This window comes from Elephas maximus, chromosome 22 (genome assembly GCF_024166365.1).
Source record: "Elephas maximus indicus isolate mEleMax1 chromosome 22, mEleMax1 primary haplotype, whole genome shotgun sequence".
Lineage (NCBI taxonomy): Eukaryota > Metazoa > Chordata > Mammalia > Proboscidea > Elephantidae > Elephas > Elephas maximus.
The window spans coordinates 32,683,089-32,709,123 of record NC_064840.1 but is presented as its reverse complement, the minus strand read 5'-3'; the positions used below and the strand labels follow the sequence as shown (position 1 = coordinate 32,709,123).

The 26,035-nt window shown below is 46.2% G+C and overlaps 1 protein-coding gene across 2 annotated transcripts; it reads left to right on the top strand.

Moving 5' to 3' along the window:
- Positions 1-557: 557 nt before the first annotated feature.
- On the top strand, positions 558-24,789 carry UFD1 (ubiquitin recognition factor in ER associated degradation 1). 2 transcript variants are annotated; one of them, XM_049867031.1, is made up of 12 exons: positions 558-707; positions 3,704-3,836; positions 4,210-4,242; positions 6,311-6,432; positions 10,482-10,612; positions 12,494-12,566; positions 16,874-16,942; positions 17,798-17,863; positions 18,135-18,182; positions 18,975-19,063; positions 20,021-20,102; positions 23,820-24,789. In XM_049867031.1, the coding sequence occupies exons 1-12, from the start codon at positions 705-707 to the stop codon at positions 23,892-23,894; spliced, it is 924 nt and encodes a 307-aa protein (XP_049722988.1). In that variant the 5' UTR covers positions 558-704; the 3' UTR covers positions 23,895-24,789. The 2 variants fall into 2 exon arrangements, with proteins under 2 accessions (XP_049722988.1, XP_049722989.1); XM_049867032.1 differs by lacking the exon at positions 558-707 and having other exon boundaries at positions 3,720-3,810.
- Positions 24,790-26,035: the final 1,246 nt, after the last annotated feature.

Genomic DNA, 26,035 nt, shown 5'->3' with positions numbered 1-26,035 from the left:
GCCTTTCCGGTGGAAAAAGCCGTCAAAACTCGGCAGGACGCAAACACTGTTGCCTCTTTCAACTGTGACTTCCGTTGACCCAGAAACCCGCGTCTCGGTGGACATTATTACTTCGGGAAGAAAATACCGTTATCTCTCACTGGGAACTCCAGGACAAAAAACCTTCCCTCCATAAGTTAAATTTAGTTATACGTAGAATGAGATCGTCAGCTTTACATTTTCAATAGGCTCTCGCTCCACTTTAAAGGGGGCATGTGTAGTTCACTTCCGCCCGAGATTTCGATGGCTGACGCAAAGGCCGGAAGATCTAATTGCATTCTGGGTAGTGTAGTCAAGAAAAGGAATGGGTCCTACTAAGTTCGTCTGGAGGGGAGTACTATCAAGACGTAATTTAAAATAATAAGAAAAATTATCTCTAGAGTGGGAATCCTGCTAAGAAAGGATACTATAGAATTTATTCCTGGGAAATTCTAGACTCCAGACTCTTTGTCTGGCTTTTTCCCTTTTGCAGCCGACCCCTGGTCTCAGCACTCCCCTGCCCAGGTTCCAGGTCCGTCACTTCCGGTGAGCCTACGGGGCGTCGGATCGGCTGTGGAGGTGGTGGCCGCAGCGGCGGTGTAGGCTGTGAGAGGGAGCGTGGTCGGCGGTCTCACCACGTTACATTCCCTGGAAGAAGCGGCGCCTGCGAGGCGGAGGTGTCAGTTATGGTGAGGGCGACCAGGCCTAGCCCGGGGGGGGAGCAGACGGGCGGGCGGGCGGGACCGGGCGAGATGACAGCGGAGATGCCGAGTCACCCGGCCTGGACCCGGCCGCCTCTGGTCCTGGGCGCATCGGGCACTAGTCGCGCCTTGCCCAAAACGGCGTCTGCTTATCACCGCTTGTCCAGGGCATGGCTCGCATTTTCCTCTTAGACGGTGGGCTCCTTAAACCTTCTACGTTTGTGTCCACCCATTGGTGCCCAAGTGTTAGGCACGTAACAGGTGTTCATAAACACTAAATTGGTTGAAAGGTTTTTGGAAGTGGGAAGCAGAATCAAGGGCTCCCCACGGAAAATACATAAGGGGCATCTCCCTGGGCGGGACTCCCTGCTCTTGCCCTAGTTCGGGAACTTTGTGCCTCCGGGTTCATGCCTCGGTTGTGTTGGTACCTTCTTACGTAGAGCGGCGTTATGTTTAGTAATGATAACAATAGTAGCTAATGTCTGCTTTTTTTTGTTACACACCTTTTCTTTTGTACTTATCGTTCCTAATCACACTTTATCCCGTTTAGTCCTGACAACCCCCTTGGAGACAAGGATTATTACCATTTTAACCATGAGGAAACCAAACCCAGTGCGGACTCATAGCGACCCTATGGGACAGAGAGTAGAACTGCCCCATAGAGTTTCCAAGGAGCGCCTGGTGGATTACGAACTGCGGACCCTTTGGTTAGCAGCCGTAGCACTTAACCACTACGCCACCAGGGTTTCCAACCATGAGAAAACTAAGGTTTAAAGATGAGGAAGATCGCTTACTGGAGGTCACAAAAGTTAGCAGTGGAGATTTGAAGCCCAGTCGGGCTGGCTGCAATGTTCAGCCTCATTACAACCGTTGTACAGCATTGCCTCAGTATCACCTGCTTATTTTAGTAAAAGTGTGTCATTGTTGAATCGTATTTCTGTTCCCAAGTTCATCCACTTAACAGACTTATAGAATACTTGATATGTACCAGGCAGTATGCAAAGCATTGAAGTTACAAAGTAAGAAATAGGGAGGGACAGAAGATCAGGTTCATGGGTGTATTGAAGGCACATTATTAAGGGTGTTGCAAACTCTGTGCACGTTTCCCTCTTTTATATTGCAAAGAGTACAGCTTAGATGGAGTGGTGTAGTGTGAGGTAGTCAGAGGAGGCCCCACTTTTCTCCCTTTCTTCATCCAGACACTCTGTTTTACTTGTTATGCCTTTGGCTAAGATTTTGTTGAGTAGAGTTGTGTTGTTTGAGAGAAGAAAGAGACAAAAGTTTGAAAACTACTGTGTGAGAGTTCTAGAGTGTGAAGAACCATGTGAGATTTTAAGCAAGAGGGTACTGTTTTGCCTATAGGAATACAGCTGCTTCAGCTTGCTGATTTTGGAATTGCTAGTAAACTAGAGCCCTGGTGGAACAGTGGTTAGGAGATTGGCTGGCTGCTAATGAAAAGGAGGTTGGCACTTTGGATCCAGTAGCCGCTCCTTGGAAACCCTGTGGGGCAGCTCTACTCTGTCCTGTAGGGTTGCTCTGAGTCAGAATCAACTTGATGGCAACTTTTTTTTTTAGTAAACTATTTTGTAATTAATTATCATTAGGTGGTTTTCCCCTCTGCTTAATGTACATTTGAAATCAAGTCAAGAAGTGTTTGTCTATTGTGAGATTTTATTCTTTTTGAAATGTCACAGTAGTTTCGGTACTTTGAGAAGACCCCAAGTGGATGTGTAGTGTGTTTTCTAAGCCACATCTTAGTCCACAGTCTTTATGAGCTTGGATCTTCCTTTTTTAATGGTACCCTGCCTTGGCTTTAGTTATTTAAACGTGAGGAAGTAGCACAGTATGTGTACCTACTCTGTGCAGTGAGAGCACATTTGAAGGGCACTAGCACTAATTCTTGGTAGAGTAGGGAACGCTTCCTGGAGAAAGGAAAGGGTGGTTATGGGGAGCCAGGTGAAAAGATGCACTGGGCACCTGCTGCCTGCAGTGCCTTTCCTAGTTTTCTACTTGGCTTCCTCTCATGGCATTGAGGTCTCTATGCAGGGTCCTTTCCTAACCACCTATATAAAATAGCATCCCCAGGTGTCCTTGATCTCCTTACCCTGCTTTTTTGTCTTCAGGGTATTTATTACCACATGACATACATGTTTATTTTTGCTTCTGTCCCCTGTTTTGGATTCAGCTCCACCAAGGCAGAGATTTTATCTGTTTTGTTCACTGATGTTTCCTTGATGCTTAGAACAGAGCCTGGCAGATAGTAGAGTCACACAGTAAATATGTGCCTTTAAGTTAGTAAGTGTTAAGTTAATGAAAATTGGAAAGTCCTCCAGACAGAGGAAGTAGCCTGGGTAGGAGTATGGCAGGTCTAGGAGATTGTGGTTTACCAGAAAGCAGATCTCTGTGAGCCACTGAGAGGCCTGCCTGTATACTTAGGAGGGCTGCAGGGTGAAAGAGGTTAAGGAAAGAACTGACATGGCCAGTTTTGTATTTTAGTAAGACCATACTTTCTAAGAATGGTGGAGACAAGAGGGACAAGACTGAGGGTGGCAGACAAGGTCGAACCACAGAGATTTGCGACAAACCTTCTACCTGGGAAGTGCTTCTGTCAGAATGCACCGCTTCCCCAGTATTAGGGTTAATGAGGAGTCCTTCGGTGGTGCCAACAGTAAAGTGCTCAGCTGCTAACTGAAAGGTTGGCAGTTTAAGTCTACCCAGAGGTACCTTCCTTGGAAGAAAGGCCTGGCACTTCTGAACTATCAACATTTGAAAATCCTACGGAGCACAGATCCACTCTGATACACATGGGGTCACCATGAGTCAGAGTCAACTCAACACAACCAACAAGGGTTAATCAAGATTTTAGTATGTTTTTTGTTCTTTGACATTTAGCAGCATTAATTACCCTGATGTGTTTTGGCATTTGACATGAAGAAATGTACCTTTGTTCTGTTCTGACACTGACATCTCTTTTCTCCTTCCAGTTCTCCTTCAATATGTTTGACCACCCAATTCCCCGGGTCTTCCAGAACCGCTTCTCCACCCAGTACCGCTGCTTCTCTGTGTCCATGCTAGCAGGGCCTAATGACAGGTCAGATGTGGAGAAAGGAGGGAAGAGTATGTGCTTGTTTTTATTTTGTATAGAAACCTTTCCTGCCCCTAAGCGTGCAATGCTTGTAGCCTCCAACAGTCATTATTTTGCACAGGGTAACCAGAAGCTAGTGTTATGTTACAGTAAAAATATTACTTGTCCCAGACTTGATAAGTGGAAGGGAGGGTGAAGGAGGGTTCTTAATTCTAATTAGATTTATGACCCGCAGCCATTCAGTTCCCCAAAATAAATTACATCAAGTATGATTCTTCATGAAATAGCATTATGAAATTTTAGCTGTCCCAAAATACTGTTTAAAACTTTTTTTTTGGATAAAATAGAAACTATATTTTGGCTTTTTTTTTCTTTGTTAATATTCTAAAAATGTTCTTTCTGCAGTAATCATGCCGCCATCTGCCCTTGATCAACTCAGTAAGTATCTTCTAAGTGACTTGATAACATAGGGAAAGTAAAGGTGGACACCAAGACCACTGGGCATAGGCTTCTCAGTATATGCAGACGCAGGCATCCTTCATCATGTTGGGTGGGAAATTGTTCCTCGAGGGTGCATGCTGAGTGGGAGAACCACGTCACGAGTGCCCAAGAGCGAGGCAATGTGGAGTGGTGGCCATGTGTCCAGAATAGGCGGGGCCAGTGAATGCACAGCTTCGATGCCTTAGGCACTTCAGGTCCCTGCTCCCCACCCGTACTTGTGTGGAAACCGGGATCCCAGCAGGATTAAAGGAAGATGTGAGTGTCAACTACTTTTCCCAGTGCTGGGGCAGCTGATGCTGGTTGGACTTTCTAGGCTTTCTCCTAAAGGCTGGAGGTTGATTGACCAGAGGATGCTTGAGAGGCAGGTTTCCCATCTCCACACCAAACATTGTTCCTAAGCTCCAGGCCCGCGTTTCTAACTCCATTGCCACATCTCATCCTCAGCGTGTCCAAACATGAGCTATTGTTTTCTGCCCGTAGAGGTGTTCCCCTTGCTGTGCTCCATGTTTCTCGCAAGGAACAAGAAAGACCCACAGGTTGTCGGAGCCATGGCGCTTTTCTCCTCTTCCCCCACTCCTCATCCAGTGAGAGCGTCCTGGAGAGCCCAGTTCCACACCACCCAGACGTGGAAAACCCCGAGCACAGATGCAGCACAGCCTTTGGAGACTTGGGAGTGTTTGTGGCATGAATCCATCTCTACTGCAGGGAGGTGCTACTTCTGGAGGCTCTTCCTTGCCTACCTGTAGCTTCCTGCCCAAGCAATCTTTATTTGATTTATTTAGAATTTTTAGAGAGACCCCACGGAGTCTGTTGTACCTCTTGTTTCTGAGTGGAATTTTTGTTAACCTGTTTACGTAAACCTACAAGCTAAAGACAGTATAGTCCCCAGACTTGAGCCAGTAGCCTGGGTTTGGATCCTGACATGGGGCATGTCACTTAACCTGTGTGGCTTAACTTCCCCCTAGACAAAAGGGGATAATGGTGGTGCCTACCTCACCATTCTGGGAAGGTTCACTGAGGTCCCGGTAGGTGCCGAATACCATCACTACTGTCTCACACCTCTGCCCCAGCTCCCCAAGTCTCTAGGGTTGTCCTCCTTCAGTTGCCAGCCTATGCCCCACTGCACTTCCTGAGTCTGGCATGCCAGCAGTCCTGTTTGCCGGGCTCTGGCCCTGTGTGCACCCCTGGTCTCATGGGCCACCGGATTGAGGGAACTTATGTTAGGACTGCTGAAAGCCCACACTCCTGACCAGGAGACAGAGCACTATGCTCCCCACTCTGTGGTGGGCTGGCCTGGCTTCCCTCCACACTCCGGCCCCTCCCATGCCGTCTCTCATGCTCCAGCCACACCTGATTGCCAACCATTCTCTGAACTGGCCAGTCTACTCTTCATTTCCATGCCCTTGCTCAAGCTACTCCTCTGCCTGGAATTCCCTCCCTGGCCCTGCCCTGGCCCTGCCCTGCCTGGTGACTTGCCTGGAGAACTCATCCTATAAGAGTCTGTGAGTCCTCTCTCACGGGCCTGCATTCCTTAGCCCCCTCCATTCCCACAGTACCTGCAGCATTTTAGTGTACTTGTTTTCTTTCTTGCCCTACTAGCCTAGAAACCTTCAAAGGCAGGGATTTTGTCTGACACGTGATGGACACTTAAATTAAGTATGAATAAGTGTACATAGTACTTAAGTTCCTGATTTCAGAAAGTTGTCAGGTTAAGCCAGTGTTGCGTTCCTGAGATGTACCAGACATTCCTGGTTTCTGCTCTGGGCCAGGCTCTGTGCTTTTGGAGGGAGTGACTCATCCTTACCTTGAGGAGCTGGGGGTCTAGTGGGTGGACAGACCCCGAGGGTCCAAGTACCTCACAGGAGTCTGAGTGCTTCTCTGATGGGAGCCTGGGAAAGGCTGCTTTCCAGGGGGAGGCTTTGGGTGAATGTGGGCTGTCCTTTCATGGAAGCCGTTCCTGAGCAGTGCCTGTGTGGTCCACACTCATAATCTGTCTCTTCTTTAGGCCGACTTAACATCACCTATCCCATGCTGTTCAAACTGACCAACAAGAATTCGGACCGCATGACGCACTGCGGTGTGCTGGAGTTTGTGGCCGACGAGGGCATCTGCTACCTCCCGCACTGGGTGAGTGGTGCTTCCGAGGTCTCTGAGAGGCTGTGTCCCTTTGGTGCCCTGCATGGCCCAGTAGAGGAGCAGGCCCGTCACAGGGTGTTGGGGTCTCTTAGGCAGGGATGTCCTCCCAGTGTGTGTGCATGAGAGTCCTGGCTCTGCCTGCCATTGGGGCAGTGTGGCTCAACTTATTTCAGAAGGCGATGAAGCAACAGGAGACTTTGCTCTGATCTGACGAAGACTTGGTCAGTCAGAGGAGTTTGTCACGGGGGATTCTAAACAATGCTGTGTGCCCCAAACATTGTGTTTTCACTATAAATGCACAGGCGTTCACCAGTCGAGCTGTAGAGTAAGGGCCTGTTGTTGTGAGAATTGTCAGTAGCTTGCATATAAACCGTAGTCATACTGTATGACCTGTGATTTCCTGTCAGGTTTTTTTTTTTTTTAAAAAATGGAGCCAAAGTAGTATTTCGGAAGTGGTCTAAGTACAGAGTGTTAGAGTTTTCCCCCCACTTGCTTGCAGTTTTCTTCCCTCATTCTATCACAGTGTTTTTTGTTTTTTAGAAACTTACCTTGAGATGAGTCTTTCCGAAGTGCTCAGCTTAGTAGCTGCAGAAACAGTGACTTTCTTTTTGCACTCCTGCTTTCTCCATTTGTGTGCTGTTAGCTTGACCCCAGTCATGAGTAGGGCCAACCTCTAGGGCGGAGAGCCCTCAGAGCTTGCCCTGGGGCATGTGCCCCTCAGAGAGCCCTGCAGAACTGCACCAACATTTTAGGGAGGAGCCTATGGAGAGGGTTCCATGTGGGGGTGACGTGCATTGGTTAGGTAGGGCACAGGAGAGGTGGGATGTGGCCCTCCCCACCACACCTCTTGCATGAACAGCACGTGGCAGAGTGGCCAGTCGGTGCCTGTCCCGCTCCGTGGTGGGCCAGGCCATGCTCCCAGTATGCAGGTGAGATGCTGGGGCTCAGTGGAGGAGAGCCCTGGCTGGAGCTCTTCCCTTTTGTCATTCAGTGCAGTCTTTTGTAAAAGTGAGCCTTTGTAAGCCCTTGTATTTGCCTGAGGGTTGTTTGTTCTAATAAGGTCTCGTGCAGAAATCCAGCGTGTCAGAATTTCAAAGGAATGGCTCTGGTTGGGTCTGGGGCAAAGGCCCTGCTTGGCTCCCTCTTCCCTCCTCTTCTCCCCAGCTTTGGCATGCTTAGTTTTGGAAAACACACAGAGGCAACAGCTTGTCCTTGTCTTAGTCCTTTAATTGTGGCAGATGTGCTGATAGACTCTGTGGACCGGGCTGGGAATGCATAGACACCACCTCACGAGCCACACTCACTGCCCCCGGTCCCCTATCGCAGCGATCATGGAACTCTCGAAAGAATGTGTTTAAGCCTTTTATTTTTTGAGGTGAAATATGATCAGAGGTTCTGAACATTTTTCCCTCTTGCAGTGGGTTACCTTGTTTAGGTGGCCTGGGAGATCCCCCAGGCCCACAACCCACCCTTGCACCTCAACTTGGAATCTTGGTCCCTTCACAAGTTCTGGGCCTGGCCCACTTCTCATCACCCCTAGGAGCTCGGCTCTCAGATCTCAGTGTCCTGCTTCCCGGCCTTTCCTGGGCTGCTTCCTTACTTGGTGGCCCATGCCTACCCAGGCTTGGTCTGCGGGGAGCTCCTACTCACACCTCAAAGCCCAGGCCTGACGCAGTTCCCTCCTGGTTGCCGTCCCCTTCACTGTGTCCTTGGGGTACCCTCACAACACTTGCTGTTCAGCACCTTGCTGTCTTTGTGTCTGTAGGTGCCCCTCATGAGCATGAGGCCATGTTCCGCTTGTTTAATAGAGTGCCTGGTCTCAGTAGCTGCTCTGTGAGTGGCTGAAATGTTGGAAGCGGCTCCCTCCCAAATCCATTCCTGACCCACAGAGAGGCCCCTCTGCGGCTCATCTATGAGGTGAAAGAGGAGATGGTGACGCTGGAGGGATACTCTGTACCCCTCCAACTCACACATTGGAATTTGGATGGCCATTTGTCCACACTCCCAGACCACTTTGGGCCAGAAAATAAACTAAAGGCCTTTTATGAAAGACATCGTGTCCCCTTGGGAGGCCTCTAAGTAGTGTGGAGTGTGGAGCTGGTGTGGGGTATGAGGGCTGTCTTTCCAGCTCTTTGGGCATGGGCAGGTGGTTGCCTGGGGCCTTCCAGTGGCTGTTGTGGAGCTGGGCCTATGGGTCTTCTGACTCTTAGGAGGGTGTGTGAACATGTACTTCCTGTTGGCTGGTGGGCTGGCTCCATCCCACCTGGAGCTCCCAGGCTTCTTCAGGGCAAGTCAGCTTCAAAGATCATAGGCCTTTCTACTGGTATCTGAGGTGTTTGATGACTTAGATAAGATTTCTGTAGCCAAGCCACTTGTAGCTGTGTCCTTCCTCTAGCTTTACCCCTCCTTCTGCCTGGCCAGGCTTTTCTCAGGGGCTTGCCCGGGGCCTCAGGGCTTCATGCCATTGGTTATCCCCCTTCCCTCACTGACAGATTTCCCCAGAAAGCCTGCCTAAGGGACTACAAGCTTGTCCCTTGGCAGTCTGACTTCTGACTTTTCCAGCACTTTCCATTAAAGCATCACTCTCCAAGGTCACCAGAACCTCTTAGCCACCAAATCCTCTCCATCCTGCTCAGCCTGCTTGTGGCATTTAATGTAGTGATCACCCCTCAGTTTCTGTAGTTCCCAGTCTCCTCGTCCATGCCTGATGAGCCTGTTTCAATGCTGGTGTCTTCCCAAGTGTGTTGGGGCCTCCACAGGTTGTCTCATGTGGTCCCGCACACTCTCTTGGCCTCATTTATGGACTAACAGCTCCACACCACCTTCCTTGGCCCTGGCATCACTTCTAGGCCTCACTTGGCAAGCCCTGCCTCTTGGCTGTGTTCCCTTCCTCTTACCTACACAGCATCCCTTGGTCCACTCTTCTTGGGCTGTTAGTCACCACCCACCTGCCTCTCATCATCCTCTGCAGGATAGCGGAGCCCAGAGTCTCCATACTGCTGCAGGATTAACTTGAGAATAGATTGTCTGATAGTGCCACCCTGGGTGCAGCATTTTAGGAGGGGATGTGATGGTGCCTGGTGGTGCCCTGGAGAGGGGTGGTGATAGATGAAACAAGATCAGCCGTGACCTGATGATTGCTGGAGCTGGAGATAGGTAGATGAAGGTTCACTCGTGCTGCATTCGTATACGTTTGAAATTCTTTCTAAGGAAGGTTTAAGGCAAAAAAAGGAAAAAAGCATTCCAGGACTTAGAGGTTTTCTTGTTTCTGGCCCCACCTCCTTGCTTCTGACTTCACAGTCTTGGCCCTACTGCAGTGGTCTGAGTTCCTTGCATACCAGATACTCACAGGCCTTTGTTCATCTTTCCGTCTCACTCTTCAGCTGTGGTCTACCTTGCATAGTGGTTTAACAGAGGTTTTATATTAACCCCTGTAGCAGACGTTTTTGGTGCTGTCACCATTCCTCAGCCTTAGTGTGGTGGCAATGCTGTGCAGAGTCACACTTACGTTGTGCTGTCATCGTCCTACCTTGAGTGTGGCCCCTCAAGCACAAGGAACACACCTTTCCGTATTTGCCCACAGGGCTTTGTCCACACCGGGTGAGCTTACTGGGCCTGCTGCCTGTGGGCAGCTTAAAAGTGTGGAGAGGGAGCACTCCTGGGAGGCCTGGAGCTGGTGGCCGATGCCGCACTGCCCGTTCTTCTGGTGGACGATCTGGGAAGTGGTGTGTCGCTTCTCAGGGTCCCAGCAGAGGCACACTCAGGTTGCCTGCTGCAGCGGCCTCAGTAACACCCCTTTATCGGCCTTTTTCATTCCACATTTTTTCTCATCTTGTTCTCACTTGTGCACGTGTGCACACATACAGTTTTTCCTCCTTCCTCACATCGTGTCTCAATTAAATTACTTGTCTCCAAGTCCTTGCCTCAGAAGACCGAAAGTAAGAGGCCATCTGAATGTAAGATTTGGCCCATCTGGTGTGTGGATAGGTGGGGGTGGTGTCGGCTGCTTAACTTCATGTAACATTCTTCTTCCTTTTTAGATGATGCAGAATTTGCTGTTGGAAGAAGGGGGCCTGGTTCAGGTGGAGAGTGTCAACCTTCAAGTAGCCACATACTCCAAATTCCAGCCTCAGAGTCCTGACTTCCTGGACATCACCAACCCCAAAGCAGTGTATCCTTTTAAATAAGAAGGATCCTTCTAGTCAAGGAGAGGGATGCTGACAGTCATTACACAGCAAGCAGTTGTTGAATATATGCCTACTTTGGCAACTACATGTTTGTTTGTGATTGAAGTTATGATCTGAGAGTAATGCTTTCAGCCAGCCTGTCTGCCATGGGGCCTGGGTCCTAAATGAATGCACTGGGTACTCGGACCTCTTCTGGCTCTTTTTCTAGACATTCCCTGGCAGGGGGAAATGGAGCCCTTCTTTCAGGTGGAATCAGTCACAAATCCCAGTCAGTGTGTGCATATATGTTCCAATGCCAGGAGGGACCTGCTGATCCTTACTCCTTCTCCTCAGTGGAACCCCTGGCATCTGAGCTCAGCCATTAACTGGCCAAACTCTGTGTTTGCCCAGGATCAGGGTTGATTGACTGCAAACCAGTAGGTAGAATTGACTTAGAACATTGTCTGTCTGTTAGCAACAAGAAAGCAAAGGTTTGGGGTTCTAGTATTTTTTAATGTTCTCCTCTGAACTTAAGCCAGACTTGTAGGTTTGTAATTTTAGGAGGTGAACAGGGTGGGTGAGGAATGTGCTATGTGTGGTCTAAGACTGAGATCTCTAGCTCAGAGGCCCCACTTTGGTTTGTTGAGATTATAGAGTAGCTGCTCAGTCCTACTTATTTTTAAAAATGCATGCATGAAAAAACAACAATAAAATTAAACACCGTAGGCAGGTAGAAAGTAAAAAAAATAAAACAAAAAAACAAAAACCTCTACTCCCTTCACCTGTGTGATTTCTTCAGGCCCATTCCCAGGAGGAAGCTGTTGCTGACCATGTCCTGGACACAAACCGGCTGTGCTGAGCACTTTGCCTATGGCACTGTTTGTGTTGGAGGCTTCCTACCCTGCGTAGAGGAAGCTGTCCTTTGGGAAGTCTGGCTAATGTCTCCCTTCATAACTTCCACTTGTAGCACTTGTTAGGCTGTCAGTAACTGGTAGTGAAGTGTACCTCTGTGACCATAGCCCCTTCTGATTTTGTATGGGGTTTTATATGTATTGGGATCTAAACTTAGGATCAGATTATTTTCAAAAGCTGTCTCTATAAGTGGTTTTGAGGAACTTTTGAGAGAACCTATCTATGAATCTATGATTTATTCGTTCTTTTTTTGTCCGAGATCCCATAGCCATTTTAAAATCAACTTCATTGAGGTATAATTTACATGCAGCAAAATACATACAGTTTTATGAGTTTGATAAATGTATGTTGTTGTTAGGGTCCTTCGAGTTAATTTTGAGTCGTAGTAATCCCATATGACAATAGAACAGTCCCACAGGATTTTCTAGGCTGTAATATTTATGGGAACAGATCACTAGGTCTTTCTCCTGTGGAGTCATTGGGTGAGTTTGAACTGCCAACCTTTTGGTTAGCAGCTGAGTGCTTAACCATTGTGCCACCAGGGCTCCTGTTAAATGTATACACCTATATAATCAGAATGTTTTGATCTTTCCCAAAGCTCTGTTTGTGCCCCTTCTGGGCTAGTCTCCATCCAATCCCTGGCCCCAGCAACATCTGACCTGCTTTCAATCCTTATATATTAGATTTATCTTCTTAGAGTTTCATGTGAATGGAATCTTGTAATATATACTCATCCGTAGCTGGTTCTTCCCTCAGCATGATGTTTGTGAGATACATCCATGTTATTGCATGTGTTAGGAGTTAGTTCCTTTTTATTGCTGAGTAATATTCATTGCATTACAGCTATTTGTTTTTAGTACCAGCATGGTTGACTTCTGTTCATCTAATGTCAATCATCTGAGCCCCTCACAGAAACTTGTTTCATATTTAAGGTATCCATTTTGACATGTTGCCTTAACAGTATGTGTCTGCAGATTAGAAAATGCATTGAGAAACTTTGCCTGTCTGACCACTGGGGATGTGATTGCCATCAACTACAATGAGAAGGTGAGAGACTCAGCCACGGGGAAGACAGGGCCTCATAAGAATACCATCAGATGCCCAGAGCAGAAACGACTAAAGCAGATTAGAACCCTAAGACGATCAGTATTAGAATTTTTAGGTAAAGATATAAAATAAATTATGTATAAAACATTCAAGGACGTAAAAAATAGAATCGTAAAACTGAGCAAGCCACAAAAGGCTATTGAAAATAATCAGGAATATTTGAAAAACAGTTAAACAACAGATTAGACACAGCTGAGAAGAAAGTAATAAAATGAAAGACAGATCTGGAGAAATAACTTGGAATTCATCACAGAGGAGTAAGGAATTGAAACATGAGAGATGGAGAGATTGAAGATAATGAGAAAGTCAAACGTACACTCAATAAAAATTCTAGTAGGAAAGTATGGAGGAGTGCCAATATTTTGAAAAGATAATAACTGAATTTTTAACCCACAGTTGCAGGAAGTATAAGGTATACCCAACAGGACTGATAAATAATTGGTCCACACATTGCAGTGAAACTACAGATATGATACAAAATATCAACTAAGAGGGATCAGCCACTCTTACAGCTACTTACAGAGGAACAGCAAATAGCTGGCTTTTGAATAGCAACAGTTACAGCCAGAAATAGCAGAATGTCATCAAATTGCTAAGAGAAAGTAACTGTCACCAAAAATATCTTTAGAGGATAAGGGCAAAAGAAAGATGTTTTCAGATAAATAAAATCTGAGAGTTGTTTTTTAAACCAGTGGAATTCAAAAACACATACCTGAAGAATAAGCATCATTGTAGAGGGAAAGGCTAGGATGCAGTAAGGAATGGTGAACAAATAAATTGGCAAATATGAAGATAAATCATAGTAAAGGAAGCGCTGATAATGTTTAATATATGAGACTTCAAAAATTACATCTAAAATATTGGAAAAGAGAGTTGTTTAAAATTTACCTCTGCTTTATTTATATCTCAAAGTTAATTTATCAATAAAAATAAGTGAAAACTCAACATGCAATAAAGAACATATACACAAAACCTACAATTAACATCATACTTAATGGCAAGAAACTAGGTGCTTCCCCTAAAATAGGGAACAAGGTAAGGATGTTCCCTGTCACCATCCCTATTCAACATTGTGCTAGAAGTCCTAGCTAGTGCAATAAGACGAGAAAAGGAAATAAAAGATATACAGATTGGTAAGGAAGAAATAAAATTCTCTTTGTTCACAGACACCATGATTGTCTTTGTAAAAAATCCCGAAGAACTAACAAAAATTCCTGGAACTGATAAGTGATTATAGCAAGGTTGGAGAAATATTTCATGTTTGTGGACAGGAAGACTATTATTAAGATATTAATTATTTCCAGTGTCATCTATAGATACAACACGATCCCAATCAAACTCTTAGCAAGTTATTTTGTGGCTATCAACAAACTGATTCTAAAGTTAGTATGGAAAGGCAAAAGACCCAGCATAGCCTAGACAATACTGAAAAAGAAGAAAAAAAGTCAGAGGACTGACACTACCTGATCTTAAGACTTACTATAGAGCTACCAGGAGCCCTGGTGGTACAGTAATTAAAGCACTCAGCTTTTAACTGAAATGTTGGCAATTTGAACCCACCAGCTGCTCCATAGGAGATGGGGCAGTATGCTTCTGTAAAGTTTTACAGCCTTGGAAACCCTATAGGGGCAGTTCTGCTCTGTCCTGTAGGGTCGCTATGAGTCAGAATCAACTCAGCGGCAGTGGGTCTGATTTTTAGTTTTTCTATAGAGCTGTCTTTTGGTCCTGACAAAACAGTAATAAGCAACTAGATCAGTGGAACAGAATAGAGAGCCCAGAAACAGACCCACACAAGTACAATCAACTGATCTTTGTCAGAGGAGCAAAGGCAGATTTAATGGAGAAAGGATGATTTTTTCACCAAGTTGTGCTGGAATAACCAGACTTTCACATGCTAAAAATGAATCTAGACATAGACTTTATATCTTCACAAAAATTAACTCCAGGTGGTTCATAGATCTAAGTGTAAAACACAAAAGAGTAAAACTTGTAAAAGATAACAGGAGAAAATTTAGGTGACCTTGGGTGTGGGGATGAGTTTTTAAATTCAACACGAGAAGCACAATCCATGAATGAAAAAAATTAGATAATTTACACTTCATTAAATTAAAAACTTCCCTGCTAAAGACACTGTTAAGAGAATGAATAGACGAGCCAGCATCTGGGAGAAAGTATTTGCAAAACACGTATCTGATAAAGGACTTGCATCCAAAATATACAAAGAACTCTTGAAGCTCAACAGTAAGAAAACAACTTGAATGCAGAATGAGCTAAAGATCTGAACAGACACTTCACTTAAGAAGAAATACCAGATGGCAAATAAGCATGTGAAAAGATGCTCAAGTCATATATCATTAGGGAATTGCAAATTAAAACAATGTAATACTACTAATGAGAAACCAAAACCCATTGCTTTCAAGTCAATTCCAACTCATACCTGTCCTTAGGACATAGTAGAACTGCCCCATAGGGCTTCCAGGGAGCTGCTGGTGGATTCAAACTACCGACCTTTTGGTTAGCAGCCCGAACTCTTAACTACTGTGCCACCAGGGCTCAAACCAAACCTGTTTCTGTTGAGTCGATTCCAACTCATTAAGACCCCATGTGTGCAGGGTAGAACTGCTCCATGGGTTTTTCTTGGCCGTAGTCTCTATGGAAGCAGATCGCCAGGTCTTTATTCTGCAGTGCTGCTAAGTGGCTTAAAACTGCCAACCTTTGGGTAGGTAGTTGAGCACTTAGCCATTTGTGCCACCCAGGGACCTTACACACCTGTAAGAGTGGCTAAAATCCAAAACTGATAACAACAAATGTTGGTGAGGATGTGGAGCAATAAAACCCACTGCCAGGTTTTATAGGAGCTCTCGTTTATTGCTGGTAGGGATTCAAAAAGGTATGACTACTCTGGGGGACAGTTTCTTACAAAGCTAAACTTGATAAATATTTTGAAGTGAATGAATGGCGAGACAAATGTGCTCAATGATAAAATGTTAGAAGCTTCTCTTTAATTTTAGGAACCAGGACAAAGATGCCTACTATTTACTGGTTCTATTCAGCATTGCTCTGGAGTAAGAAAATTAAAAGTAATAAGGATGGAAAGGCAGAAACAAAATGTATTACCTTCAGCTGATGTGATCGTCAGCAAATGAAACCCAAAAGAACCTAAAGAAACTTAATGTAAGCAAGGTAAAAAAAAAAAAAAAAAATGTAAGCAAGGTAAAAAAAAGTAGGACATAAAACCAGGATACAAAAAATTGTACCTCCAGAAGTGATCTTCTTAAAGACACCATTGGTAGCAGCAACAACAACAAAATCTGAGGTACTTAGCCAATCACGTAAGACTTGTATGGAGAAAATTTGGGAGAACTTCATCTAAGGACATTAAGGAAGATCTGAATAATTAGGTATTATGGTACATATAAAAGGAACCCTGGTGGTGCAGTGGTTAAGTGTTTGGCTGCTAACCAAAAGGTCAGTGGTTTGAACCCAACAAGCTGCTCCATGAGAGAAAGATGTGGCAGTCTGCTTCCATATAGATGACAGCCATGGAAACCCTGTAGGGTAGTTCTACTCTGTCGTAGAGGGTTGCTATGAGTCAGAATCAATGGCAGTGGGTGTGGTTTTTTTTTGGGTAATGGTCACGTGTTGGAGAATTCCAGATTGTAAAATATCAGTTCTTCCAAAGTTATTCTGTATTGATTCTGTAGAATCAATACAATTGCAATAAAATACTAAGTAGCTTTTTGTGGTGCTTGACAAGCTGAAGAAAAGCCAACGATTAAAAGTAGTCAGAACACTCCAAAAGAATACTAGGGAGGCATCTTGCCCTGTGAAATAGCAAGGTGTGTCGTAAAATTTCAGTAATAAGGTAAAGTATGGTATTGGTACTGGAATAGACAAGTAAACCAGTGAAATAACACAGGGGTCCTAGAAATCCACCATAGCATGCAGATGTTGGTTCATGACTGAGGTGGTATTGTGGGCCACCGGCCAAAGGAGAGACTGGTTTTATGATCCACTGACTGATGGACTGAGGTGTACAGTTTGAGTGATGGGCATAAAGGCTGCCAGCTGTGCTGCAGCCACCTTGACAAAGCAAGGGGGGTGGCTGGGGGGAGGGTGTTTTGGGTGTGAATGTTGTGTCTGCAGGAGCTGGGTAGAACCTGCCTCAGTAGCTGACAAATGGTGACAAGCCCCAGGGCTGCCACAAACACAAAACCACCCCACCGACCGCTGTGTTCTTTCCCCAGATTTACGAACTGCGGGTGATGGAGACCAAACCTGACAAAGCTGTGTCCATCATTGAGTGTGACATGAATGTGAGTGGCTTTGTCTGGTACAGTGAGCTCAGGCCAGCGGGTGGGGGTGAGGAGTGTGTGCATTGGTGGCCTCTGCAGGCAGTACCCCAGGATTGTGTCACACAGTTGTTTGGACTATTTAGAGCATGGAGGATACCTACCTTGGGATCTGACTCAAGGCCGATGGTGGTAGCAGAGTTTGCCACCAGTTCTGAGATGGTTAAATCCCAAATGAGCTCATACTTACCAAGGAGTGAATATCATTCTTGAAAGCTAAGGAAGCCTCCTGAGCTTCCTGAGTAGGAAGGAACTGTTGAAACACACAACACCCTGGATGGATCTCTAGGGAGTGGTGCTAAACAAAGAGAGCCAGTCTCCAAAGGTTGTACACTGTCTGGTTCCATTTATATTATATTTGTCAAGTGACAGAATGATAGAAATGGAAGACAGATTAGTGGTTGCCAGGGATCAAGGATGAGGACAGGGGCACAGGAGGGAGATAGGTATAGTTATAAAAGAACATCATCATCCCAGGGTGACTGGGATACTGTTGGGTTGGAGCTGTTCAGTATCTTGACAGTGGTGGTAGAAATTGTATAGAATTTAATACACACAGATGAGCACAGGTAAAACTGGGAAATCTGAAGAAGATTGGTGCATTGTATCAGTGTGAATATTCTGGTGATGATAACTGTAGTATAATTTTGTAAAATGTCACCTTTGGAGGACACTGGGCAATGTATCCAAGGGATCCCTGGGTATTATTTCTCACAACTGCATGGGAATCTGCAATTATCTCAAATAAGAAAGCAAAAAGATAAAGGAGCCTAAGTGTGGGCCATGCCTCAAGATTTTATTTTCATCTTGGAAACACAGGTAGACTTTGATGCTCCCTTGGGCTACAAAGAACCCGAAAGACAAGTCCCGCATGAGGAGTCAACAGTAAGTTGTTTCTTCAGCATTTTTTTGACCCGCCACGCACTGCCCTGTTCTGTAAAGATGCTTCTTTGAGAGTGTATTTCACAATGGGCTCGTGTTTTGCCTCTGCTGATGCTGATGCAGTCACCTTCCCCGCTAATCTTCCAGCCCACACCGAGGGGGAGTGGTGTGTCTTAGCTGTGAGTGGATGGCAAAAGCAGTAGAAGTGGGAGGCTCCAGGGAAAAGCTGGGGCCTCGCCCACTGAGAAGCTCACCAGTCTTTTCTCCCTGTCAGGATGGCGAAGCTGACCACAGCGGCTATGCTGGAGAGCTGGGCTTCCGTGTGAGTAGCAGGCCACATGTTCAGTTCCTTTGCTCCCACATGCCAACTGCCCCTTTGAGCCATCTGTCTACCTCCAGGGCACGTGCCACATGCGTATCTGGCACCTTCTCAGTTACCAATCCCTTTTACATCCACTTTCTCCTTTAAGGCTCCCAACAGCCCTGGAAGGCAGCCCAATTTTTTTTTTTTTTTTTTTTGGAAACATTTCTAGCCTATCAAAGAGTTGAAATAGTACAATGAAAACACACTCTTGTCTTAGATTCACCAAATGTTACTATGTTTGCTTTATCTCTGTCTAAAAACATGTCCTCCTTCTTGAAAGTAAGTTGCAAACACAGCCTTCCATTGCCACAGGCTGGGCTCCCTGAAAAACAGGTTGGGCTGTTGTGCAGGGAATTGGGGCACTGGGAGATGGGCGAGGACTGGACTGATGAAGAAATAGAGCTGCCATGTGGTCACAGCAGAGGCCTTGGTCCCCCACAGAGTGGGAGCTGTGTTGGCCCTGCAGAGGCCGGGGGCCAGAATTTTTCAGCCAGTCATTGGCTTCGAGCTTTCCCTGGGCAGGGGGCAGAGTCTTTGGCCAGAAGGCTCTCTTCAGCTCAGGCATTCCCCTGAGAGGGCCTCAGTGGAGGTCTGTGGGCTGCCAGCATTCCAACAGCTGAGGGAATGAGGGCTTCAGTCCTGAGGGTTCCGTGTGGCACTCTCCTGCATTCACCCCTGCAGCAGTCTCTGAACAAAAAGCACACGTGCTTTCGCAGATCAGCTGCACAGACACTTCCATTGCCTGTCTAGGCCTTCTCCGGCTCCGGGAATAGACTGGATGGAAAGAAGAAAGGCGTAGAGCCCAGCCCCTCCCCAATCAAGCCCGGAGACATTAAAAGGTGAGTCCCCCTGGCTCTACTCCTGCGGTACGTTGTCTGTGGTTGCTTTGTTCTCATCCAGGGTGGGTCTGGACCAGACCCCCAGACAGGGCAGCCACCCTCCCACTCAGAGACAAAGCCTGAGTCAGAGAGGCTGTCAGGGTAAGCTGGCTCTCCTTTGTGGGTGGAGCATACCATGTCCTGGGTGGGCGGTGCTGTGTCCCGGGGAAGTTTGTGCCTCCCCTGCCTCTCTCCAGGATCACTGCAGGCCAGCCTCTCTTGCCTCTCCAGTTCTGCCTCCACCTACTCCCAAATGGCTTTCCCGAGATTTGTACCTGATCCCCTCTCTCTCCTACTTCATACCTTCCTGGCTCCTATTTAATAATCTTTTACTGTGTTGTGACTTCAAAGAATTCATCAAGTGCCGTTATCTCAGCTGCCCTAGAACAAAGAGCCTGGAGCTGCCTCACTTTAATATGTTTCTAGTGTTTGGTCAAGGTACTCTCCCAGCAGATTTCCTCCTCCAGTGGCTGTCACGGTTATGGTAGGGGTGACACATGTCAGCTGTCTGTTACGTGTTAGAGCTGAAAGAGAATGCTGGAAATGGCATTTTTTACCCAGTCACATAAGGAGTGAAATGAATTTGGTGAGAGTGCAGCCTGTTCAGGAGGATCTGTGAGGACGTAGGACAGGGACAGTGAGGGCCTCTCATGCCTCTAGGTGACCCCTGATGCAGGTCAGGCCCAGAACCTGCAGAGACCCCTGCGCATGACAGTGCTGGTGCTGAATGAAGAAACCAGTGACTTAGAATGTGCCTGTCTTCATCCTGGAAGGGTACTGGGTGTACCCGAGGGCTGGCCAGAGGAGACCCCCAGGGAGAGGGACACCAAGAGGACACTTCTTGATTATCTCAAAAATGACTTCTAGTCTTTTTTTTTTTTTGGAACTGATATTTCTCCTTCTCTCTCTCTTTTACAGAGGGATTCCCAATTACGAATTTAAACTTGGTAAGATCACTTTCATCAGGAATTCACGTCCACAGGTCAAAAAGGTTGAAGAGGTGAGTTTATTTCATTGGTAATGAGAGGCTTCATTTGCTAGTGATGACTGCAGGGATTCTTACCATTCTCACTAAGGGTATGACTGTGATTTTCACCCAGTCTTGGGGGCCCTGCTGTCCCTGGTTGCCTGGCTTGTAGAGGCTGTGTGAGGTGGGTACAGGCTCCAAGGCCGAGCAGTGTTCTGGGGTTGACTCCATGCTTGTTAACTATTGCTGTGAGGTGTCTGTCCACTCTACAGACCTTGAGCTTCCAGTCAGTGTCTGTGGGCAGCACCTTTTTGCTGAGTGGGTGGATGGGGGGGGGAGTAGGGCTGAGCACAGAGCAGACATTGGTGCTTTGAGGCTGTGACCAGCCTGCCACCAGGCTCACTCTTCGTGTGCTGCAGTTGTCAGACAAGTGTCCTGGGAGTAAGGGAATTTGCTCCTGGTTAGCGGCTGAGAGACTGGCTGCGACAGCTTGAGTAGCTTTTCCAAGATCATGAAGGCAGTGAGAGGTGGTGGACAGTCTGTGGCCAGCTTCAGGCCTTGTGTGTTCCTTGGTCCCATAGTCCTGATGTCACCCATCGATGATGATCGGAGTGATCTAGCAGATGTTCGGAGAGCCCTTGTCAGGTGCTGGTGCTGTCTCTTTTGATCCTGGGAATAAAGGCTGATGTTCATAGAGCCCTTGTCAGGTGCTGGTGCTGTCTCTTTTGATCCTGGGAATAAAGGCTGATCTTCATAGGGCCCTTGTCAGGTGCTAGTGCTGTCTCTTTTGATCCTGGGAATAAAGGCTGCAGGTGGGAGCAGGAACAGTCAGCAGAGGGAAAGTTCTGCCTCATGAGAACTTATTCCAGGGTGCTGGGAATTTGTTCATAAAATCCAGCATATCCTGTGCAGGTAGCCCACTTCACCCAGCATCTGTGGGCGGAGCAATCACCTACGTGTGATATGTGTTCTAGAGCACCAACACTTCTGAACCATTGCTGTTCTGATTCATTCTTTCAAAGGATTGGACTCTTGGGGATCTAAGAGTAGGTTAAATGTGCCGTGAGCCTGTTCAGGATGGGCCACTGAATGGCACCGGTCACCAGCCAGTCCCTGGCTGCAGGATCATTGCTGGCTCCTCCGGACCACTAAACTCCTCCTCTCTGGCATTTGGGGCATTTTGGGAACAGAGACCACTGTACTGTCAGCACACCCCATCCCTACTCATGGCCACTCCTGGCCTTGGCGTGCTGCAGGTTGACACTGTGTTGGGGATCTGCCAGGCCCAGCTGAGCAACCGTGGTCTAACCAGCAGACCTCACTTTCCAACTCCTCCCTAAGGCCCTGTCTTGCTGAAGTCCAGAGCCTGACTCAGCATGGGATGGTGTCCTGACTGACTGGTGGCCGACTATCATAGGTTTACAGCAGGAAGTGGTGAGGGTGGCAGGCACAGCTGAATCTGTTTTCTTCATAAATGACTATTTAAGAAGAAATGGATGGTTAAAGATGGGATTGAAGATACAAATTTAGCTCTATTCCTTCCTGAACATCCACTAAAGAGACGGTAAATAGTAATAAGCTATTAAAGACAGTGGGAGAGGAGGCAGCTGCAACAAAATTTTGGAAGCCCCAGAGCAGAAGGACAAGTGGGAACTGACTTAATAGACCATGGAAAGCTGAATCGCAAAAAGGCTGTGGGGAAAGAAGTAAAGCAATTTGGTTTAGATTATAGCGTCCTCCAAAGGCACCTCTAGAAATGGGATCTAAAAACAAGGTGTCTGTTAAATAGTTAGAACCACAACATTCTTCCCCAACCTTGCTGTGCAGGAGAAAGCTGGAGGAAAAGGTATAATGGGAGATCTCCAGATTTGGGTAATCAGGCACAGTGGTTAGCAGAACTGAACTAGAAGAATGAATAAGTGACAGCCTGCATGCTGAGTGTTGATGCCCTTCGCGCTCTTCCCCTCTTAGCTCCTGGACACTGCAGCCAGGTGCACTTATGGATTTGGGAGGCTGGAGGAGCTTTCTGGGGCCAGTCTGATGCGCCCAGGAAAAGGACCTCAAGATAGTGATAAAGTAGGGTTCCTTTTGGAACTGTCCCAGCCAGCTCACCCCAGTGAAGACCAGTAAAAAAATTTCCACTGCCAACATCCAAATAGAGTTCTAGAAAGGGAAAACAGAGAAATCATCAGGGAAGCAATTTCCCTGAACCAGAGGGCAGGCTTTTGCTGCTCGGAAGGGTCCCTGAGTGCTCAGCATGGGTGAAAATGGCCCTATTGGGGCAGGGGAGCCACTCCTGAAGAGGTTTCACGCAGATTGAGAATGGCATCTGCCTCTTAGTAGGACACAGAAATCTAGAAGATTCTGAGGGGAAATTTTTCCAACCTAACATTCTGTACCCACCAACCCATCAGTGAAGTGTGAGAGTATAAAAAAGATATTTTAAGACACCTTAAGATCTCATAAAAAGATACTCCTTGTGCTGCCTTTCTCAGTAGGGTGCTGGAGGATGTACCCCATTAAGATAAAGAAATAAGAAAGGCACAGAATCCAGAAAACAGGGAGTCCCCACTGCCATGTGCAGTGCTAGAGAATGGCCAGTGCAGGTTAGGCTGGCCAAAGGCCTCAGGATCCTGCTGGAATACTGCTGTGATTGAACAGATGGAGTAGAGAGAAGCCAAACACCATTGTTGACACCAGGAAAACTGGAAGGTTGTGCAGGAAAGGAAGACTAAACAACTGGGCTATGGCTCACATTTACAGAATTAGAACAAGCGAAGTGCTGTATTTGGATGGGGAGGGGACAGAATGAGTGTTGGGGTGCAGGTAGTCAGGGTATGCATTGGAGAGAGCAGAACCCTCTTCTTCCGGAGAGAAAAGTCAATAGGTAATGTGTAAGACTAGCAATAAAAGCATGTGAAAATGGGTCATTGTGCCAAGATACCTGCTGTTTTCAAAGGATCAGAATAATAAGTCCCCTCTGCTGGTAGGAGAATAGCTTAGTAGAATGTTTTTGAGTGCTGATTAGTCAGTATATATTAAAATCCTTGAAAATATGTATACCCGTTTACCCAAGAATTCCATCTAGGAATCCACCCCACTTCTAGGAAGAGCCAGGTCTGTGTACAGACCCATGAGGCTGCTCACCACAGCGATTTAAAATACAGAAAGCCTGGGCATGAGGGGGCCACGCAGTGATATAAGACTGGTTCACACGTGATGGGAGTCTGTGTAGACTTTAGAAGGTATTAGATAAGAAACTACAGTTTATATAGTCATAGACCGAAAAGTGACTGGAAAGCCTTTTTTAGGGTAGTGGCCTAGTGGTTAAGAGCTTGGCTGCTAACCAAAAGGTTGGCAGTTCGATTCCACCGGGCACTCCTTGGAAACCCTATGGGGCAGTTCTACTCTGTCCTACGTGGTTGCTGTGAGTCAGAATCAACTTAATGGCAACAGGGTTTAGAGTGATTTTTATTTTCTTGGTGTATCCTATGTTTTCTTTACATTGGAAATGTAGTGCTTTTGTAAAACGATACACTTTTAACCTGAGAATAAAGGCTGTGGCAGACTCATAGTGATTCTTTGGTGTTCTCAATGTAGTGAACTATGACTTGTATTTATATTTAAAATATTTTTCATTATGAGTAACGGGAAAGAAAAATGACTGGATGGTACAGGAGTCAACAGAATAGAACATTATTATAAATTTCCAAGGACTTTCTGAAAACGGTATTTTCTTTGCACACCTAGGATGAAGCTGGAGGCAGATTCGTTGCATTTTCTGGAGAAGGACAGTCATTGCGTAAAAAGGGAAGAAAGCCATAAGTCGGGGCTGTTGCCTGATTGGAAAATAAAATAATTGATTGCAACGTATTGGCTTTTAGTTACTGGCTCTGACAAGGATGAGACTATTGCCAGAAAACGCTCTGTTACTTAAGGTTTGTTTAGAGTTACCTAGAATTATCAAGTTGGAGCTGGAAGAGCAACAGCAGGACTTCATAGTTGTGTGCTTAATATTGGGAAAGAGAAAGCTGCCTCTGAGGTCCAGTAGTCGGTCACCTCCTTGCCAGTCTATGCTCAGCCCTCGGGGCTGCCACTGGCTCAGTGGGACCAGCGTTCCCTCATTCCTGATAAAGCCAGTGGAGGGATTGCCTTGCTCTAACTTGAGATGTTCTTTTTTTTTTTCTATGTAGCCTTTCTTTTTTGTTCCAGGTCCATTGCTTAAGATATTGCTTTTGGCCTAGAATATCTGCTACCCTGGCTGCAATTTATATATTTGAGAAAGGCTGTTTCTATTTTTATTTTACATATTGATTTTTTTTTTTTTTTTTTTTAAGTACCATTCCTCAGAAGGAAAACCTGATTTGAACAAAGTACCCACTTTTATTTTGGTTTCATGTGGAAGTAACTTTGGCTCCTGAATGAACCTGTTCTATAGAAAAATAACTTCATGTTGAAGCACAAATGTGAATATTATTATAAACAATAAAGGTATGCTCTTTTCCCTTCTCCCCCATCCTCACTCCCAATTTTACTGTATTAAATTATCCACAGCTCTGCTGGTCTGTCTTTATTTTTTATTAGTATTAATTTGGTCTGAGATCTTCACCTTCTATAATGTGAGATCTTTTGACATGCTAATCTAACTATTTTAATCTATTCCTTGAAAATAATTCTAAATGAAGAATTTAAAATAAAAACAGGCAATGATTAAAACCTGGACTGTCTCTAATGTAAATGTTTATAACAACGTGATTGGTGGCTGGGTCACTGACTAGGAAGGGGAGGAAGGCCTGCCGACGAGTGCCCCACTTTCCATCCTGCCTTTAGAAAAGTGCCCCTCTGGGGTTTCTTCTGGATAATGGAGAGAGAGAGGAGGCTCTGTGACCCTGGGGGTAGGGATGGTGAGGCCCAGCAGGGTCCCTTCTGTGTGCCAGGGCTTATCATGCTTATAGGCTGAAGCCTGACTTTGACAGGGCTTCTCCAACACTCAGAAGAGAAAAAGATGACCCCTCCAGGGTGGTAGCCTCAGGATCTATCCAGGTATCCTCAGAGAGAACTTGCATCAACAAATGTCAGTGACCAGGGCTTGGACCCATGGCCCAAATGGTCACCACAGAGGTCAGGACCAGTGGTGATGGATGTGGTTTTGGAAGACATGAATTATTGCGGTGACCTACCTGAAGAAAAAGAAAAAAAGAATTTTTTTTTTTTTTTCTGACCTACCTGACCCTCCATTAAAAGAGCCTCCGTTTCCCTAGCAGACATGGGCGCCTTCTTTGGTGGATTGGCAGCCACCATCTGCAGGATTAGATTGGCTAACAAATTGTAATTATATGCATAATGAAGAATGTTAACAGTAAGCCATAGGCCTTGGCTTTTGTCATCTATAAGTAACACCTATTGTGTATGCAGTGAAACTCCATCTGGCTCTTGGCTGGTAGTGTGGAGAACACTGCCCTTCCTGGGCCAGGGGGTAGACCCAGTTGTTGGGCCTTCTGATGGAAGCATTAAGGATATACACAGTGGGGTCATCTGGATTAGAAGTCAAGGTCATTTACTGCACCCTGGCCTATTTTTTTTTTTTTTTTTTTGGCCTATAGTCTTCCTAGACAGTGTTCCTCCAAGCTTGGGCCATGGGTCAGCCACCTCAGTGGTGGGCCCATTGGTAAAACTGGTGGCTTTCTGGGCCCCTCCTCCAGTGAGTCTGACCTACTCTTACTCCTGGGGTGGCTCCAGCAACCTAGCTCTAAGGGACTCCCCAGCAAATGATTCTATCAGCAGAAGCTGGAGAACCACCACATCCAGATACGAGGTATTGCAGAGAGTTGGTGGAGGCCCACTGGCTTCTTTATTGCCTCTTTGCACCTCCCCTGTTTGTAAACGTTGTCTCTGCGTGGCTTCAAAACAGCCTACAATCTTATCAGACATAAAAGCTCCTCCAGGTTTGTACGGCTCTGCTTCTC